The sequence below is a fragment of the Schistocerca nitens genome, chromosome 7 (genome assembly GCF_023898315.1).
Source record: "Schistocerca nitens isolate TAMUIC-IGC-003100 chromosome 7, iqSchNite1.1, whole genome shotgun sequence".
Taxonomy (NCBI): Eukaryota; Metazoa; Arthropoda; class Insecta; order Orthoptera; family Acrididae; genus Schistocerca; species Schistocerca nitens.
In genome coordinates this window covers 595573609-595593043 of record NC_064620.1, presented here as the reverse complement: position 1 = coordinate 595593043, position 19435 = coordinate 595573609, and the positions used below count along the sequence as shown (strand labels likewise).

Genomic DNA, 19435 nt, shown 5'->3' with positions numbered 1-19435 from the left:
CCTGCGACCGTAGCAGTCCCACGGTTCCGGACTGCAGCGCCAGAACCGCACGGCCACCGCGGCCGGCGTGTCTCTTTTTCTTTGATTGTTTAAAATGTTGCTACTCTGTAGCAGTGGCGGCTGGATATGTCAATATTTGTGATGTCCCGTACTTTCCTTATGCACTGCCGCTAGCTTCAATTTTAGCCCGTGTGTACACATTTGGTGGACATGTCGGTGACTTGAGTTCCAAACTCATTCCTCGGTTGTTCTTGCATCTCATCAGTTTTACCTCCTGCCGGGCGCTACAATACCAGAGCGTCGCCTTGTTCGAATAAGAGCTCCGTTGAAACCGCACTTCCTGCTTCTTCTTCTTTTTGAAGTTGCACATATCTTTGCCAACGTAGGACAAAAAATTTACACATTGGAAACGCTTGAAAATCATAAGTACAATTGTTTTGATGATGATATCGTCTGAGTCGTTAGGCCACGTTGTAGGAGCAGAAACTAAAAACTTGCGCCAAACGACATCCCGGTCAGCTTTGATGTTGCTTCTTTGTTTTCGAAAGTGCCACTCTGGAGCACACCGGTTCCATTTTCCCGCAAGACAGCACATAGCTCTTCCGTGCATGTCTGACCATGAGCTATTTCACGTGGAATGGCTACTTCTACGAAAAGCTGGAAGGTGTTGCCATGGGTAGTCCTCTTAGTCCAGTTGTGGCCAACTTCGTCATGGAACATTTCGAAGCACAGTCACTGGACTTGGCACCTTGTAAACCAAGGTATGGTACAGGCACGTCGATGGTACCTTCGTTGTGTGGAGCAATGGTGAGGAACAGTTCGGTGACTTTCTAAGATACCTGGAGTCTCGATGTCAACATAACATTTACCATGGAAGTAGAAAAGGACAAAAAACTACCATTTCTACATGTTCTTGTAACAAGGGATGGTGAAAACTTGGGACACAACGTGTATCGAAAACCGACACACACAGACTGTCAAATCATCACCCGAGCCAGAAAAGAGACATGATTAATACGCTCGTAAAGCGAGCAGGACGAATATGTGAGCCTCAGCATCTCAGACGCGAAATACAACACCTGGAAAGTGTTCTAAGGAGCAGTGGGTACTCCACAAGTTATATTAGAAGTGTAACAGCGCCAAACACTCGGCGAAATGACAAATCAGAAAAAGAAATGTCGGGTACGGCATTTCTGCCATACATTCCCAGAGTGACGGATAGAATCGGCCGTATATTGCGCATACACGGCGTAAAGACTATTTACAAACCGATAAAGAAGATCAAAGTGTGTCTCAGATCGGTAAAGGAGAAAAAGGAACCACTTGCAATGTGAGGAATATGCCACATTCCGTGCACGTGCAGAAAGTTAATGTTACAATGACTGGACGATCAATCAAGACCAGGATGACGGAACATAAGCACCACTGCAGGTTGTGGCAGGTGGAGAAATCGTCCATGGCAGAACATGCACTGTGTCAGATCGACTACATAGTAAATTTCGCCGATACAGAAAATGGTTCAAATGGCTCTGAGCACTATGGGACTTAACGTCAGTGGTCATCAGTCCCCTAGAACTTAGAACTACTTTAACCTAACTAACCTAAGGACATCACACACATCCATGCCCCGAGGCTGGATTCGAACCTGCGACCGTAGCAGTCGCGCGGTTCCGGACTGAGCGCCTAGAACCACTAGACCACCACGGCCGGCGCCGATACAGAAGCTCTGGCTTTAGAGGAGCTATACAAGTTCACAAACACGAGAATAGCTTCAGCAAGAAAGAAGAAATTCTCAAGGCAAACGGATCCTGGCTTCAAGCATTGCAGAGAATGATCATTGCAGGTACCATGGAAGAACCGCACCGGAAATGACCGCGGATAAGCCCTTGGAGGTTGGCGTGCCAGGTACGTATAGCCTGCGGCCGCGAGCTCGGCTCAGAACAACATAAAAAGTATACACCTACAGAACGCCCTCCATCCCACCATAACACCAATCCTATCCTTGATATTCAGTTACTGCCTAACGACAGAAACAATACCGATAGTGTGTGGAAGACAAGCAAAATCACAATGATCCCCAAACCATGGATCGACCCACTCTTATACCGACCATTCTCACTACTAGACGTCATAGCAAAACCTACGAACGCATACTCATCGACAAATTACGAAAATACGTCGACAGCAAACAGTTACTTCCCCTGCTCCAAGACGGCTTCCGCTGCAATCTGTCCACCACAGGCCCGCTACTCACACACATGTGACATAACCAAAGACTTCAACAAATCGCACTGTACGCTGGCCGTATTCTTAGATACCCAACGCGCCTTCGACTGGCTACAGCGTAATGGACTTATATTCTCTAACTAGGCCTAGCACCAAAATTTTTACGCCTGACACAGTAAAGTACACATCCAAGACGTTACCTCAGAATCACTGACCCCTGAGGCGGGGGTCCGGCAAGGTGCGATATCATTCCCGCTACTGTACGCGATATACACACAACGACATACCCTCGCAGACAAACCAACACGAAAAAATAGCTCTGCGTACTGACGACACCGCCTACTGGTGCACGGGGATCAGAACCGACGTCATACAAAAAAAAAAAGTGTCGCAAAATACCTGACCAAACCAGAGACCTGGATGACGAAATGGAGGATACGACGCAACACGACCAAAACACAACCAATACTGTTCCAACACCGCAACCTAACCAGAAAACGACGGCGAAAACACGAGGACATAACACTCCGACTATGGAAAGAGCCCCGATGACTGACTGACACCGCGAGATACCTTGGCGTTCACGTCGACAAACACGTGAAGTATCAAACCCACCAACAATACCTACTCAACACAACAAGGAAATGACAGCAGTTAATCCGACAAGTACAAGGACGAACGTATGGCTTCTCCACCAGGCATAACCCCACTACAGACTAGTCAATGGTTCAAATGGCTCTGAGCACTATGGGACTGAGCTCATCAGTCCCCTAGAACTTAGAACTACTTAAACCTAACTAACCTAAGGACAAAACACACATCCATGCCAGAGGCAGGATTGAAACCTGCGACCGTAGCGGTCGCGCGGTTCCAGACTGAAGCTCCTAGAACCGCTCGTCCACTCCGGCCGGCAGACTAGTCAAGCTAAGTGCAAGATATGGCTCACACATCTTACACAAACGATCCCAAATGGAGTACATACTGATGACCAAGCCGCACAAAGAGGCGTTCGAAAGCCAAATACATACACCCAGCACATACAGTAGCGCAAAACACATCGGACGAGTTCCCCGACCTTGCACTACGATGACACAACACACTAGAAGAAAGTACCCCTCCCCACGTAGGCGAAAGACGGTAACGCGTGAACGAACGTTCCATTGCGCCACGACGGCCCCTCGCGTCCATCCCACAAAACGCAACACACTTCACAACAAAACACTGAACGTAATATTATTAAGGCAATCATAGATGTGAAGGAAACATTGTAGAAATCAGTTCCAAGTACTGATATAAAAGGAAAGGAGAATATGTAAAATTAGATATAAGACATCTAATAACCATTGTAGCAAGCAGCTCCAAGTACTGACGCAACAGGGAAGGAGATCCTATAAGATTAGTTGTAAGTTACAAGTCATTAACCACAACACCATTCATTAGCAAATTTTAAGTATAATTAAAATTACCTTATCCATTCATATTAGCCTTAAATGTTTTCTTACTTTCTTTTGGATTTTTTAGAGTAATGTATATTGTAAGAATTTCCCATTATATAGTTTTGTTATTTTCACTAAAAAGGACTGTGAAAACTAGGAGTATTCAATATAATGTAATAGCACGTAGTCATATATATGAAAAATTGGAAATAAAATCAAAATTGTAACCTCTGGCTGACGAAGAGCATCAGACGAAAGTCGGCCGAAGAACCCGAGTCAGAAGCCAACAGGCACTTTGTCAACAAGTGGCCACGAAAGCCTTGACAATTTTGTATCACGTCATTCACTTCAGTTCAAATGGTTCAAATGGCTCTGAGCACTATGGGACTCAACTGCTGAGGTCATTAGTCCCCTAGAACTTAGAACTAGTTAAACCTAACTAACCTAAGGACATCACAAACACCCATGCCCGGGGCAGGATTCGAACCTGCGACCGTAGCGGTCGTGCGGTTCCAGACTGCAGCGCCATTCACTTCAGTTGTCAACTATCCAGGAACACCAGTGAAATCCTAAAGAGGTTCCCGCAAAGGGATGGAAACGTCGATCAGCGAAGGAGTTTGTAGAGGAAAGTGACGCGGATCAACAACGGAGAATATATCTTCAGTGAAATCGACCACGAAAGCCCGCAGATTTAAAAATAATTCTTCTTTCTCCTAAAGTAACGACCATTGAATGGTAATTAGGTTTCTCGGATCCCCTCTCCGCCTCTTTTCGTAGTGACATTCTTAGCTACTTCGTGTAACAATTAATTAATGTGAATAAGTGCTTTACGGAGTTCCTGTCGTGTCAGATTTGTAGGCAGTTCAAATGGCTCCAAGCACTATGGGACGTATCATCTGAGGTCATCAGTCCCCTAGACTTAGAACTACTTAAACCTAACGACATCACACACATCCATGCCCGAGGCAGGATTCGAACCTGCGACCGTAGCAGCAGTGCAGTTCCGGACTGAAGCGCCTAGAACCGCTCGGCCACAGCGGCCGGCTTGTAAGCGGTCTCCAGTTTTCGCTACTTCCTCCGCCGCCATCGTCAGGAGGTTTCAGTAGGTCGTTATGTACGTTTCGTACGTAATTGGTCGAATTATGTCCTCAAGACATCAAAAAGTCACGGAAATTCCGTATCCTGCCGGAGATCATGTCAATGTCTGTGAATGAAGAACATCAGTAACGATGCTGATTTCGTTAGATAGCGGATGGTTCAGCTGATTTCTCTTGTTGGCTTCCAGCCAGCGGAAGATCAACATGTACCAGGCAGCAGAGAGGTTTCTGTTTGCCTTGGACGATCCTTTTGTATAGGTTGGTACCACAATTGGGGTTCCTCTGGCTATTGGTACCATAATAGGGGTTCCTCTGGCCACTTCCGTAGGTACGGAGGCGGTTTTGGTTGGAGAGCGAATGCTTGCCAAGTGTTCCGTGGGACGCGAGACGGGTCAGACCTACTGGCGGTAGGTGTGTCTGTTCGATGAGAACTTAATGTTGTGTTTAATGTAAGTTTTTCAAAGCTAGTCATAGTAAATGATTCCTTTCATCGTTCATTGTTTATTATGGTATGTGACAAATTTTACTTCCTAATTCGCGAGTGTTAAACGCGTTGAAATCCAGGGACGGTGTAGGCTATTGTTCACTTAAACTGTTAATCAAACACGTGGAGCTGTGTTGAGTTTCTTATGATTCAGTTCATTTTGTTTAGTATCCCTTTCACGAGAGCATGTATATGGCGTATGATTTCCGTGATTTTATGACCGAATTTTTAGCAGTTCGTCTCGTTTGATAACTGTCTTTGTGCACTCTTTTGTTTGTGAGGAACGCGTGGTCGTGATCTAATGAGAAAGTCTACAGTGCCAAGGTCACAGTGATCTTGCGCTGCAGAATATTTGGTCAATTGTGATTCTCAATTATTCTTCACTTTTATAGCAATTTACTTTAATAGAAATTTTATTCATTTATCCCGCATGTTAAAACCAAGGGAACAGCCCATCTTGCTACGCCCGTGTGTTGAGGTGGTGGTTTTTAGTTCTTTTCCTTCTTCTTAGTCTCTAAAGTGCGTGTGAATGTCAGTGTGCGTGATTAAACCATCCTTTGGTCATTCCTCTTCCGTAGATCATAGACCTTGCAGGGGACTCCGGAGTAAAGTTCTAGGGTTAATTAATACACTCCTGGAAATGGAAAAAAGAACACATTGACACCGGTGTGTCAGACCCACCATACTTGCTACGGACACTGCGAGAGGGCTGTACAAGCAATGATCACACGCACGGCACAGCGGACACACCAGGAACCGCGGTGTTGGCCGTCGAATGGCGCTAGCTGCGCAGCATTTGTGCACCGCCGCCGTCAGTGTCAGCCAGTTTGCCGTGGCATACGGAGCTCCATCGCAGTCTTTAACACTGGTAGCATGCCGCGACAGCGTGGACGTGAACCGTATGTGCAGTTGACGGACTTTGAGCGAGGGCGTATAGCGGGCATGCGGGAGGCCGGGTGGACGTACCGCCGAATTGCTCAACACGTGGGGCGTGAGGTCTCCACAGTACATCGATGTTGTCGCCAGTGGTCGGCGGAAGGTGCACGTGCCCGTCGACCTGGGACCGGACCGCAGCGACGCACGGATGCACGCCAAGACCGTAGGATCCTACGCAGTGCCGTAGGGGACCGCACCGCCACTTCCCAGCAAATTAGGGACACTGTTGCTCCTGGGGTATCGGCGAGGACCATTCGCAACCGTCTCCATGAAGCTGGGCTTCGGTCCCGCACACCGTTAGGCCGTCTTCCGCTCACGCCCCAACATCGTGCAGCCCGCCTCCAGTGGTGTCGCGACAGGCGTGAATGGAGGGACGAATGGAGACGTGTCGTCTTCAGCGATGAGAGTCGCTTCTGCCTTGGTGCCAATGATGGTCATATGCGTGTTTGGCGCCGTGCAGGTGAGCGCCACAATCAGGACTGCATACGACCGAGGCACACAGGGCCAACACCCGGCATCAATGGTGTGGGGAGCGATCTCCTACACTGGCCGTACACCACTGGTGATCGTCGAGGGGACACTGAATAGTGCACGGTACATCCAAACGGTCATCGAACCCATCGTTCTACCATTCCTAGACCGGCAAGGGAACTTGCTGTTCCAACAGGACAATGCACGTCCGCATGTATCCCGTGCCACCCAACGTGCTCTAGAAGGTGTAAGTCAACTACCCTGGCCAGCAAGATCTCCGGATCTGTCCCCCATTGAGCATGTTTGGGACTGGATGAAGCGTCGTCTCACGCGGTCTGCACGTCCAGCACGAACGCTGGCCCAACTGAGGCGCCAGGTGGAAATGGCATGGCAAGCCGTTCCACAGGACTACATCCAGCATCTCTACGATCGTCTCCATGGGAGAATAGCAGCCTGCATTGCTGCGAAAGGTGGATATACACTGTACTAGTGCCGACATTGTGCATGCTCTGTTGCCTGTGTCTATGTGCCTGTGGTTCTGTCAGTGTGATCATGTGATGTACCTGACCCCAGGAATGTGTCAATAAAGTTTCCCCTTCCTGGGACAATGAATTCACGGTGTTCTTATTTCAATTTCCAAGAGTGTATGTGACGTAATAAATTGCACGCAACAGCAACCATCATGTTACTCACTATATATACGTTCATGTGTGTGACAAAATTTAGCGGTATAATATTTGTTGTTTTGCCAGAATTTTTGTTTACGCTCTCACTGCTAAAATTTGACTCCATGCTTCATCCAGCTCTAATGCACGGCACATCCTACTGCATTCCGTTCGCACAACAGTTGTACTGAGGCCACACTTTATCCCCCTTATTCAGTTGTAAAGATACCCATTAATAGTGACGATACCTTTGCACATAATTGTATGTCTGGGCATGAGACTGCGTTACGCAATATCAGATTTGTGGACATCGCCGTACTTAAATTGGAATCGGTGCTCTGTGGACCGTTCTCGTATCGTTTGTATTGACTGACCGATGTAATTGTTACCGCGTTCAGAAGTTATTCTTCAAGGAGCGTTCAACATGTAGTGCAACACATTTTTTCTGAAAGAAAGCTGGTTTCATCCAGGGTTCCAATACGTCGTATTATTTGTCACTCTTTTGGCTACAAAACCGCATTCTTCAGCATGATCTGCATTCAACTCGACAGCCTTACGACACTTTACTGCGTGGTCGTATACTCGCATGGCACCACTTAAATGTCCGTCCCCGATAGCTTAGTGGTCTATTTTCGAGAAGACGACCTTGTCTTACGTCAGCATCTGGAGAACGTGTCGATAGATGGCTCTATCGCTCTATCGAACGTCGGTTGGTGATCAGGTTAATTAATTTTCTAATTAGTCACTGTTTGTCAACATTTGGACATTGTAGACATTATTTATGCGGTAGTGTACAAAATGTCTGACCTTGTACAACAATTATTCTTTGTAATATATATATTTAAAAAATGAAAAAAGTGGTCAGCGTGACAGAATGTCAATCCTAAGGGCCCAGGTTCGATTCCCGGCTGGGTCGGAGATTTTCTCCGCTCAGGGACTGGGTGTTGCGTTGTCCTAATCATCATCATTTCTTCCCCATCAACGCGCGAGTCGCCGAAGTGGCGTCAGATCGAAAGACGTGCACCCAGCGAACGGTCTACCCGACAGGAGGCCCTAGTCACACGACACTTACATTTTACCACTTAACTGGTCGATGCCGGTTCCAACGTCTTGCTGCATCGGCTACCTCCCCGTCATCCACGTGCTGCTTCCCGTGCAGTGCGTCCTTCATTGGGCCAAATAGATCGAAGTCGGAAGATACGAGATCCGGGCTGTAGGGCGGATGAGGAAGAACAATGAAGTAGACTTCTGTGAGCTCCTCTAGGGTGCGCAGACTTGTCTGAGGCCTTGCGTTGTCTTCGAGAAGATGTTTGTTTGCATTTTTGTGACAACGCACACAATGAAGTCGTTTCTTCAATTTCAACATTGCAGGAATCACAACTGTTTGCAGCCAACCGGTATGCGGGAGATCGTACAAGTTTGTGGGACATTGGTGCGATTATGACGGACGCCGCGACACACCGTGCCTTTGTTCAGCGTCTTCGAAGGTCTGGGATGCTCCGATTTTCCGCGAAAAGAAACTCAATGACAGCCGTCTGCTTGGAACACACCAGTTTGAAGCCTACGTATAGCGCTGCCACCTGTCGTGAAACTATAAGAGTTGAAGCGTGAATATTCCACGATGTCCCACAACAAGTTCTCAACTTATTCAACAGAAACTGGCCGAGAAAAAAAGTGTTACACTATTTATTGAACGCTCCTCGTATAAATTCCAGGAAGTTCATTACCAGAACTGTCTTTTACTAAGCATACAATCTCTTTAAGTTTGTTGGGTGGTCGGAAGATGGACCGAATACCGTTCCTACACAACCTTCTCCCTGTTTTATTTGTAGTAGCTACTCCTCAAACTCCTCTCTGGCTGGACATGCGCGTTGCACCCCTCTACCATCCTCCACACCTACAAATCCTTAATTTGTCCCATCCTCTGTTATGCCAGTCCCGCCTGGATATCTGCCCCCCCCCCCCCCAAATTCTTTAAGTTCCTCCAGATCCTTGAGCATCATGCACTCCGCCTCGCCTTCCGTATACGCCTCCTGTCACACGCACAGATCCTCTATGATCTCATTCCTTTCCCCCATCTGCTCCTTTTCCTCGAACATATCCGCATACTCTACACCTCCCGCCGCCTTGATCCCCCTCACCCCCTGGTTACTCCTCTGCTCTCCCATCCCACCCCCCTACCACGTCTTCACCGTTGTGTCCCCCCTACCCTCCATCTCTACACCCTTCGTCACCTTTCCCAAGGTGGCTTCCATCAACTCCCCCTCCCGGATGGTGCCCTCTCTCTCTCCATTTATCCCTCCTATCAACTCTGATCCTCACCCCCTCTCCTTTCCTCTATCCTTTCCTTGGGCTCCCTCTTCCCCCCCCTTCCATCCTGTTTTCTCCCCACCTGACCTCTCCCAACCTCCCTTCTGCCTCCCCCCCCACCCCCCACCCCCCGAGTCCTTTTGTATTCCCCTCCTCTGCCTTCCCACCTCCTGTCGCGTCTGTCCAACACCCCCCACCCCTCTTATGGGTCCTCATCCTCCATCGGCTCCTTTCCCCCCTCCCCCTTCGTTTTTCCTCTCCGTCCCCCATTTTTATTTTCCCATCATCTGTCCAGTTTCCCCCCACCTGCTCTCGGCTGTGGTATGTCATATTTGCCAACTTTTTAGTGCAGTGTTCAAGTGAATGTTCAGTGTTATTCGTTTTTCCAAAGTGTTGCGAACAGAAACCATGCTGTCGCTGGGTGTGAATTTTATCTCTTTTGCGAAAAGAAACCAGACTGTCGCCGTGTTTCTTTAATTGTCTGCTTATTATTTTACCTGCTTCATATGTATTTTATTAGCATCATCATCCCTTTTTTCTATGTTTTAAGTTCCACTACTTTTTCGCCATGTTACCATTTAAGTCTCCGATTTTATCGCCTGTTTTTATTCTTTATTATCTTCCTCTTTTTAAAACAAAACCTGTAGGCTGAAGAGCGGCATACTAAGCTGCTGCCAGCCCGCCCCCTTTGGGGGGAATCGAAACTCAATAAAGGAAAAAAAAAGAATGAAAAGTATTCTATAGGCTGATAACCGTGTGATGATTGTATCTTTGTTTCATATCCATGACTAACTCAATAACTCGATCGCTATAGCTGTTCTTATGGAATATATTTTTCGGTATCCGATCTCGAAATCCATGAGCCCCTTGCCATAAATATCTTAAGCTCTATGTACCGGCATGCATAAAACTGCTTTCTTATCCAATGTATGTAGGCCTTGTGCACCAAGACACACATCAGTATGTGTTGGCTACTGGTAAACAAAATTTCGTACTCTCATCCAAAGACATACGAGTACGTCTGCTGAAATGGAAGTATTATCCCACGTATCTATCTACTAGGTTTCTGTGATCAAAGAAGCTGCTGGGATCAGAATTTGTAGCAATAACTTTAGCTGGACCGTAGATACACTTTTGGTGGTGCGTAAAAGTTTAATGCCGAAAGGCAGCAGAGTAATAAACTGAGGCATCCAACATCTCTGGTATCACATGGAAGTTACGTGGCTTCGTAAAGTACCTATGACATAATTCGGCAAACTAAATGCGACAGTACCACAGGGCGTATTGAAATCACGTGACGATGACGGCTGTGGAAGCCGCCGAATGTTTAGGATTGTATACTCGTATATCTCACGGGGCAAGAATCCAGTGAAGCATTTACTCATGAATGTCGTTGTGAAATTAATAAATGTAGCTGAAAGGACCCAACATAGCAAAGGCACGAGCTAGTATTTTATGTAGTTTACACTGTAAAGCAAGCTGGAGCGTATGCAGGCTGAAGCGTTTAAGCCTTGCAGGGAGAAAGAGAGAGTCCCCCGACAAGAGTAACACAGAGTTAGTGGCAGGACGGGGGGCGGGCGACTCCTGCAAACGGACTGCCCAGGAACAAAAGAAAACAATTGTTCTTTTGGGAGGGTAACCGCGTTTGAGCTCCAGCGACGGGCGCCGGAGCGCTTTTAACCGAGCGCCGGATTAATCGCTGCCGCCGAGGAAATGAGTGCTTCCGACGGGAATGCAGTCAAAGAAACACCAGCCGCGCGCGGCTACCATACAGAAAAAAAAACACGCACCTCCACCTATTCGTCGCCAGACCTTTGTGAGCCTTGCGAACAGTCCTGCCCATTCTCGAGCGCACGGAAACCCTTTCAGTTGGCTCCATCTACGCCACACGGTTTCACGTACGTGATGGTCGAGACACTTATTTAGGCTGAGCGTCAGTCAAATTTTATGCTATGTTGCATTTCAGAAAAATATTTCCACTTAATTTGAACGCGACATTTTCTTGTTTCACTTCACCTTACTTGATTTTTGCTTGAACGTTGGTATTTTTGGAACCATGCGAGGGCTGTTCAAAAAGTAAGGTGACTTTTCAAATTACGTGGGGAAACGTACATTCGGTTATCCATCCTTTTTATGTTGGTACTCATGTTTCGAACATGTGTCCACAGTTTCAAGTATACAATCATCGCCGTACACTTGTTGTAACATTACAAACGTTTCACTTGCAGATTTTCCTAGTTTGTAACAAAATTTGATGTTAACACGCTGTTCTTTCTGTACACTCAACATTTTCCGACGCACAGACAAAACGTCAACTACTTAAAACAGACGCCACGGGCAGACTGAGTGCAGGAGGCAGATGAAACTCGAGCAGTAGGCGGAGCGAGAGTCACGTGACAGGCCACGCGACTTTCAGCCTTATTGCATTCGTTTTATTGTTTCACCAGTACTAGTCCGGTTTCTTTCTAGCCACACCTCGTATATCTACCTAGGTCACAAGCTTGAACTAGGGAAAAATTAATAAATCAGTTCCCGCTGGCAACTAATGTCTTTAATTCCTTTGTGTTTGTGATTTCTCTTTGTTGATTTTTGGAGGCAGCAAATGAATGACACTAACATATTCGCCTCAGAACTGTAATCGAGTCTAAGAATTTTCAGACCGGAACAAAACAGGAAGGAAGATGTATAGTATCACAGAGAAGAAGATTTTGTCCATACTTCACAGTCTTCGTGTTGACCCTGAGGCATGGATTTTACATAAACGACAGCCTCCCAGAATACAGTAAGCGTGTAGTGCGTAATGCAGGTAAGCTTAAGAGTAAAATGTAAATGCCGTGTGGCTAGGGACTCCCGTCAGGTAGACCGGTCGCCTGGTGCAAGTCTTTCGAGTTGACGAAATTCGGCGACTTGCATGTCGATGGGGATGAAATGATGATGAATAGGACAACACAACACCCAGTCCTTGAGCGGAGAAAATCTCCGGCCTAGATTGCAAGCGAACCCGGGCCGTTAGGTATGTCATTCCGTCGCTCTGACCACTCAGCTGCCAGGGGCGGACAGCTTAAGAGTAATTCGACTTCGTTCAAAGGGGGACTCTGAAAAATGATATATTTTACACTGTTATTCATAACTGCACTGTACTGTTACAATATAAGCTTTAAGTCGCTCTGAACATCTTTGAGTTCTTCTCACCTGTCAGAAACATCTCTCCCAGCAATCCATGGAATACGAGAACATCTACATCTATACTCTGCAAACTACTGTCAATTATATGGCGGACGCTACTTGCCTTTGCACAACAGAATAAGATTCCTTCCAGTTTCCATTCGCCTTTCGATCACGGAAAGAATTATTGCTTAATTCTCTCTGTGCCCGTTATAATTATTCTAATGTTGTCTTCACTGTTCGTACGGGAAATATACACTGAAGTCTGTAGAATGTTCCTAAATTCTCAATTAATGTTGGTTCTTTAAACACTGTAATTAGGCTTAAGTCGTACACCTGACGTGTATCTACACATTTTTCAGCACTTCCGCGACGCACTCCGGAGGCAAACACATTTGCAGTAGCCATCTTTGTATACCTTCTATACACACTGCTTATATTATTCAGTATTCTATAAATGAGCGGACGTTTATCACTTATTTTACTTACGATTAAGCCTATACGTTCGTTCAGTTTCCTGTCTCCACAAATTTCAGCACCCAGGTATTAACAAGAGATGAAGCACACATTTTTACATTACATTCGTGACCATTTATAGCAAGTTGTCAGTATTTAATACTCTTCGAAAATTTATCAAGACAGAAAGAAATATTTGCCCAGTTGTTCTCAGACAGTACTTTTTTACAAAGAACTGCAGCATCTGACAATAGTCGGAGATTACTGATAATACATATAACATGAATATGAACGTTGCTTGATCTCTGCCCATCCTCGGCATCTTCCCTACCTTGAAATCTCTTTTTCATTGGTCATAAGACTTCTGACAGGTTTGATGCGGCTCGCCATGAATTTCTCTTCTGTGCCGACCTCTTCATCTCAGAGTAGCACTTGCAACCTACGTCCTCAATTATTTGCTGGATGTATTCCAATCTCTACAGTTTTTGGCCTATACCGCTCACTCTAGTTCCGTGGAAGTCATTCCATGAGGTCTTAACAGATGTCCTATCATCCTCTCCCTTCTCCCTGACAGCGTTTTCCACATATTCCTTTCGTCGCCGATTCTGGGCAGAACCTCCTCATTGCTTACCTTTTCAGTACATCTAATTTTCAACATTCGTCTTCAGCACCACATCTCAAATGCTTCGATTCTCTCCCGTTCCGGTTTACCCACACCCACAGCCCATGTTTCACTACCATACAATGCTGTACTCCAAACGAACAGTCTCAGAAATTTCTTCGTCATATTAAGGCCTATGTTTGATACTAGTAGACTTCTCTAGGCCAGGAATGCCCTTTTTGCGAGTTCTAGTCTGCTCTTGATGTTCTCCTTGCTCCATTCGTCATTGGTTACTTTGCTGCCTAGGTATAAAAATTCCTTAACTACTTTGTGACCATCAAACCTGATGTTACGTTTCTCGCTGTTCTCATATCTGAAACTTCTCATTACTTTTATCTTTCTTCGATTTACTCTGAATCCATATTCTGTACTCATTAGAGTGTTCATTCTATCCATCGGATCAGGTAATTCTTGTTCACGTTCGCTGAGGATAGCAGTGTCATGCGCGAACCGCATCATTGATCTCCTTTCCCCTTGAAGCTTAATTCCAGTGCTGAACCTAATTCTGGCACAAATTTCGTTTAACAATTTACACGATCATACATTACCAAGTAATTAAGGTGGCATAAAAAGTGAGAGGACCCAGAATGAAGCCCTGTGGGACGCTTCTTAGCAAAGTACAGAGGTTTCTGGTGCTACCACACTTTGTCAGGCGGTGCCTTTGGTCTGCGACACTACTCATCCACGCACTGTTAGGAGGTACAACACAGTGTTGTGACGCACGCTGGCTGCCCGTGTTGCAGCGCTGCCCGAGGGCCCGCCCACGCTGGTGGCGGAGCGCGAGCGCTACTACCCGGGGGACCTGCTGAGGGCCAACTGCACGGCGCCCCCATCCAGGCCGGCGGCGCAGCTCTCCTTCTACATCAACGACGAGCCCGTCGGCAGTCGAAGGCCCGACCTCAGCATCAAGGAGCTGCCGGTAAGTGTGTTCCCTCCACACGCGCCACATTGGTCTCACTTTAAGCAATGCGATCGTGTTTGTATAAGCACCTCATTTACGAACTTGGCTTTCTCGCGTATTTGTTACGTACGATTATTGTGGTTTACTTTCACAGCTTAGTATCTGGTATCCTCTTTGCAACATCTGAGTGCGTACTGCCTACTAAATTCATTCGCATTGCAACCATTTATTTATTCACAGTCATTTACAAAGACAATCATCATTTACCCTATTAACGGTGTATTGACAATAAAATGTACTGGAACATTATTGTAGTTTTACACTGATGTACAATATTCATCGCATATATTCTTGTAACACTGCACGCTGTAACAAATATCGTTGAACCATTATGTGGTTGAGCCAGAGAGGAAGGAGAAGCACACCACAATCACTCGCAATCCCATTAGTTTTTAGTATGATTGTAAACCTATATTACGGCTAAAAATAGACATCTTCAGAGCAGTTTCGTTATAATTCAACAGACGTGAGGCAGTTCATGTCACCATATGTTCCAACATGTATATAGGCAAAAGGACACTGAGATGGGGCCGGCCGCTGTGGACGAGCAGGTTCTAGGCGCTTCAGTCTGGAACCGCGCGACCGCTACGATCGCAGGTTCGAATCCTGCCTCGGGCATGGCTCTGTGTGATGTTCTTAGGTTGGTTAGGTTTAAGCAGTTTTAAGTTCTAGGGGACTGATGACCTCAGATGTTAAGTCCATTAGGGCTCAGAGCCATTTGAATCATTTGAACATTGAGGTATTTGTTTACAACATGTGTTTACAACATGTGTCCGTCCTACCTGAGGTGGGTGGCAGTCTCAGCAGTACTGAGATGTCGATCGAACGAGAGTTTTGTGCCGGCCGCGGTGGTCTCGCGGTTCTAGGGGCTCAGTCCGGAACTGCGCGACTGCTCCGGTCGCAGGTTCGAATCCTGCCTCGGGCATGGATGTGTGTGATGTCCTTAGGTTAGTTAGGTTTAAGTAGTTCTAAGTTCTAGGGGACTCATGACCACAGATGTTAAGTCCCATAGTCCTCAGAGCCATTTGAGCCATTTGAGAGTTTTGTAAGATATACTTCCTCCTCTCATGGGCTGCATTTACTGAGGATTCTTGAAGTGAATTTCAGTTCGGTATTTGCCTCTACACTGATTATGTTCGTGTGGTCATTCCTCGTTAATTATCTCTCAGATATTTCATGGATGTGACTGTTTATAGCGACTGTTCGGCACTCGTGAAATCAAACAACAAATGATCTTTCCACTGATACACGCGCAATGCGTCATGCTGGTGTCTATTGAGGTTGACTGCCAATCTCGACATCAAGCTCGATCCCTTACATCCAACTTGTACAGAAATATAATTTTTTGTGACTTAAAACTCTGAGCAAGTTAATACAATGCAGTGAGGCTTATTAATGAGAATGGGGTATACTGTTCTAACAATAAAGTAAAGGGGTAGTATGGGATGAGGTATACACGGTGAGCCCCTAAGACCTAACACATCCTTCATTTCGTGAACTGTTACGGATATCGAAAACGCGGTTTTCGGCAAATGTTAGAACGTCGAGGGGCACGTAATTTCTTGTTTTGTGAATGTTTTCAGCGCTGGTATCCACGTAGATACTGAAGCACGCACATTATTTAAAATGGAACCATGTATTTTTCATAACTGCAATCGATAGCTGTTGAGAAGACAGTTACAGTGATACAGCGTTTGTTAATGTTGACGTTTTCAACTTGTAAATAATTCGAGAGATGTCCCAGAATATGAGAACAAGGGGTAAACATCGCCAAGCAGAGCTCTCATGCTACGCTGTGTCAGAATGTCAACATATTTGCCTGTTTATTTCTCTGCTTTGCAGGAAGCTAATTTCTGCTTCAACATTCGTTGAGTGCAGACATGTACACCAATGAGGACAAGTTATATATACATCTTTTAAATGGTGAATGTAAAAGAAACGCCGTAAAAACAGCACAGCGGTGTAGGGCTATCCATCCGCATCGCCAAAGTCCGACGCGCCATGCAGTTGCACCAATTATTAAAACGCTTGTGCTGACACGCTGCTTGTTCGTCAAAAAGAGGACATGAAAGAAGACAGCAACTGACAGACAACACGAAAAAGCTGTTCTGGCTACGACGCTAATGAATCCGCGCAATGCTATGGGGAATACTGCAAAGGAATGTGGAATCAGCCAGACTAGTGTCATTCGCATCTGCAGCGAAATTTCCATCCCTCTCACCTGTTATTGCATCAGGCACTCGACGACCGAGATTTAGAGCGTCGTACATATTATTGTCGGTTTTTCCTACAGCAACACAGAGACGATCCTGCGTTTTCCAGTGTGTGCTCTTTACGATGAAGCTGTGTTTACTAACGCCGCCAATGTAAATTTGCATAATTTGCACAGCTGGGTAGCCGAAAATCCGCACTGGCTTCGTCAGGTGCAACATCAACGGCCGTGGAGCGCAAACGTATGGTGCGGCATCATAGGAAATTTCATCGGGGAACCTTACTTCGTCTGAGGAGTTCTACACCGAAGCGCCAAAGCAACTGGTATAGGCATGCGTATTCAAATACAGAGATATGTCAACAGGAAGAATAAAGCGCTGCGGTCGGCAACTCCTATAGATGACAACAAGTGTCTGACAGACTTGTTAGATCAGTTACTGTACCTACAATGGCAGGTTATCAAGATTTAGCGGAGTTGGAAAGTGGTATTGTCGTCGACACAGCACGTCCGAGGTAGCGATGAAGTGGGGATTTTCTCGTACGACCATTTCACGATTGAATCGTGAATGTCAGGAATCCAGCAAAACGTCAAATTTCCGACATCGTCTAGGCTGGAAAAAGATCCTGCAAGAACGGGACGAACAACGACGGAAGAGAATCGTTCAGCTAGACAGAAGCGGATCCCTTTCGCAAGCTGCTGCAGATTTCAGTGCTGGGCCATCAACAACTGTCAGCGAGCGAATCATTCAACAAAAAATCATCAATATGCGCTTTTGGAGCCGAAGGCCCACTCGTGTGCCATTGATGACTGCACGACACGAAGCTTTACGCCTCATCTGAGCCCGTCAACACCGACGTTGGACTGTTGATGACTTGAAATATGTTGCCTAGTCTGACGAGGCTCGTTTGAAATTGTATCGAGCAGATGGACGTTTACAGGTATGGAGATAACTTCATGAATCCATGGATCCTGCATGTCAGCAAGGGACTTTTCAAGCTGGTGGAGGCTCTGTAACGATGTGGGGCGTTGTTGGGAAATGGGTAACCTGATACGTCTAGATATGCCTCTGACGGGTGACACGTACAGAAGCATCCTGTCTGATCACCTGTCTCCATTCACGTCCTTTGTACATTCCGATGGACTTGTGCAGTCACAACAGGACAATGCGACACCCCACTCGTCCATAATTGCTACAGAGTGGCAGGAGGACCACTCTTCTGAGTTTAAACACTTCCGCTGGCCACCAGATTTCCCAGACATGAACATTATTGAGCATATCTGAGATGCCTTGCAACGTGCTGTTCAGAAGAGATATCCACCTCCTCTTACACTTACACTTACAGCCATGCAGGGTTCATGGTTCTAATTCTCTCCAGCTCTACTTCAGACATTTGTCGCGTCCATGCCACTTTGTGTTGCATCACTTCTGCGCATTCGCGGGCGCCCTACACGGTATTAGGCAGGTGTACCAGTTTCTTTCGCTCTTCAGTGTATATGGACATTCGTACGCACATTTTCTGACGAATGATCTACCGATTCTTCTAGAACAGATATCACGGGATATTCGACAGTGTCCGAAGGCTGCAAGGCGGCGGTTGTCCAGTTCACTCGTCCTGTGTTGCAAGGCAAATGCTGAACGTGAACTTTGCTGGACATTGAGGAGTACGAAATTCTGTTGTCAAATTGGCCACGAGGTCCCCTGATTTGGCTCTTCTCGATTTCTTTATTTGGGGAACGCTGCAAGATGCAGTCTACGACGAAGCTCCAACCACGCCAGACGATATGTGTCGTCGAATCGCCAATATATGCTCTACCACATCATCTACTGTAACTACATCTGTTCATTGTTCTTCCGAACCGTTACCAAATCGTTGTTAGTGAATTGTTTGTTTCATTTATGTGTGTACGAAAGTGCATTACAGTGTCACATATGTCGAATGCGTCTATTGCAAGTAGCTGGTAACACTGTCATTAAGCGCTTACATTCAGCAAGGAACGACGTTTCGTTGAGAGTATTTATTTTGCGGTGTACACGTGATCACTAAAGTATTTTTATTAAAGTGTTTAGTTCAACGAGTGCATCCCACATGATATAATTTAGAGCAGTGTAGACAGATATAATTGTCCGACAACATGTATTTCACCTCTGGCAAGCACACAGCCACGTACAGGAAAAGCGCGGTCAAACCTTCCTTGTAACACTTACACACTTAATACAGTAATTGCTTTTCGCAGCGCATCAGACCTCATTGTTTTTGAGGAAAGAACTGTGATTTCCCTGTTTCACCTCACGTAAACCTGGGAGGATACACAAATGTGAAATAGTTTCCCTAAGCCTTTTGTGATACGCTGGAT

At 46.1% G+C, this 19435-nt stretch overlaps 1 protein-coding gene across 1 annotated transcript in view; it reads left to right on the top strand.

Annotated features, from left to right (window-relative positions):
* The window catches only part of LOC126195763 (uncharacterized), a 759248-nt gene that overhangs the window by 567857 nt on the left and 171956 nt on the right, over positions 1–19435 (top strand). The window contains exon 4 of the mRNA XM_049934390.1: positions 14651–14826. Coding sequence (XP_049790347.1) covers positions 14651–14826 — 176 coding nt within the window. The remainder of the gene's footprint in view (positions 1–14650; positions 14827–19435) is intronic.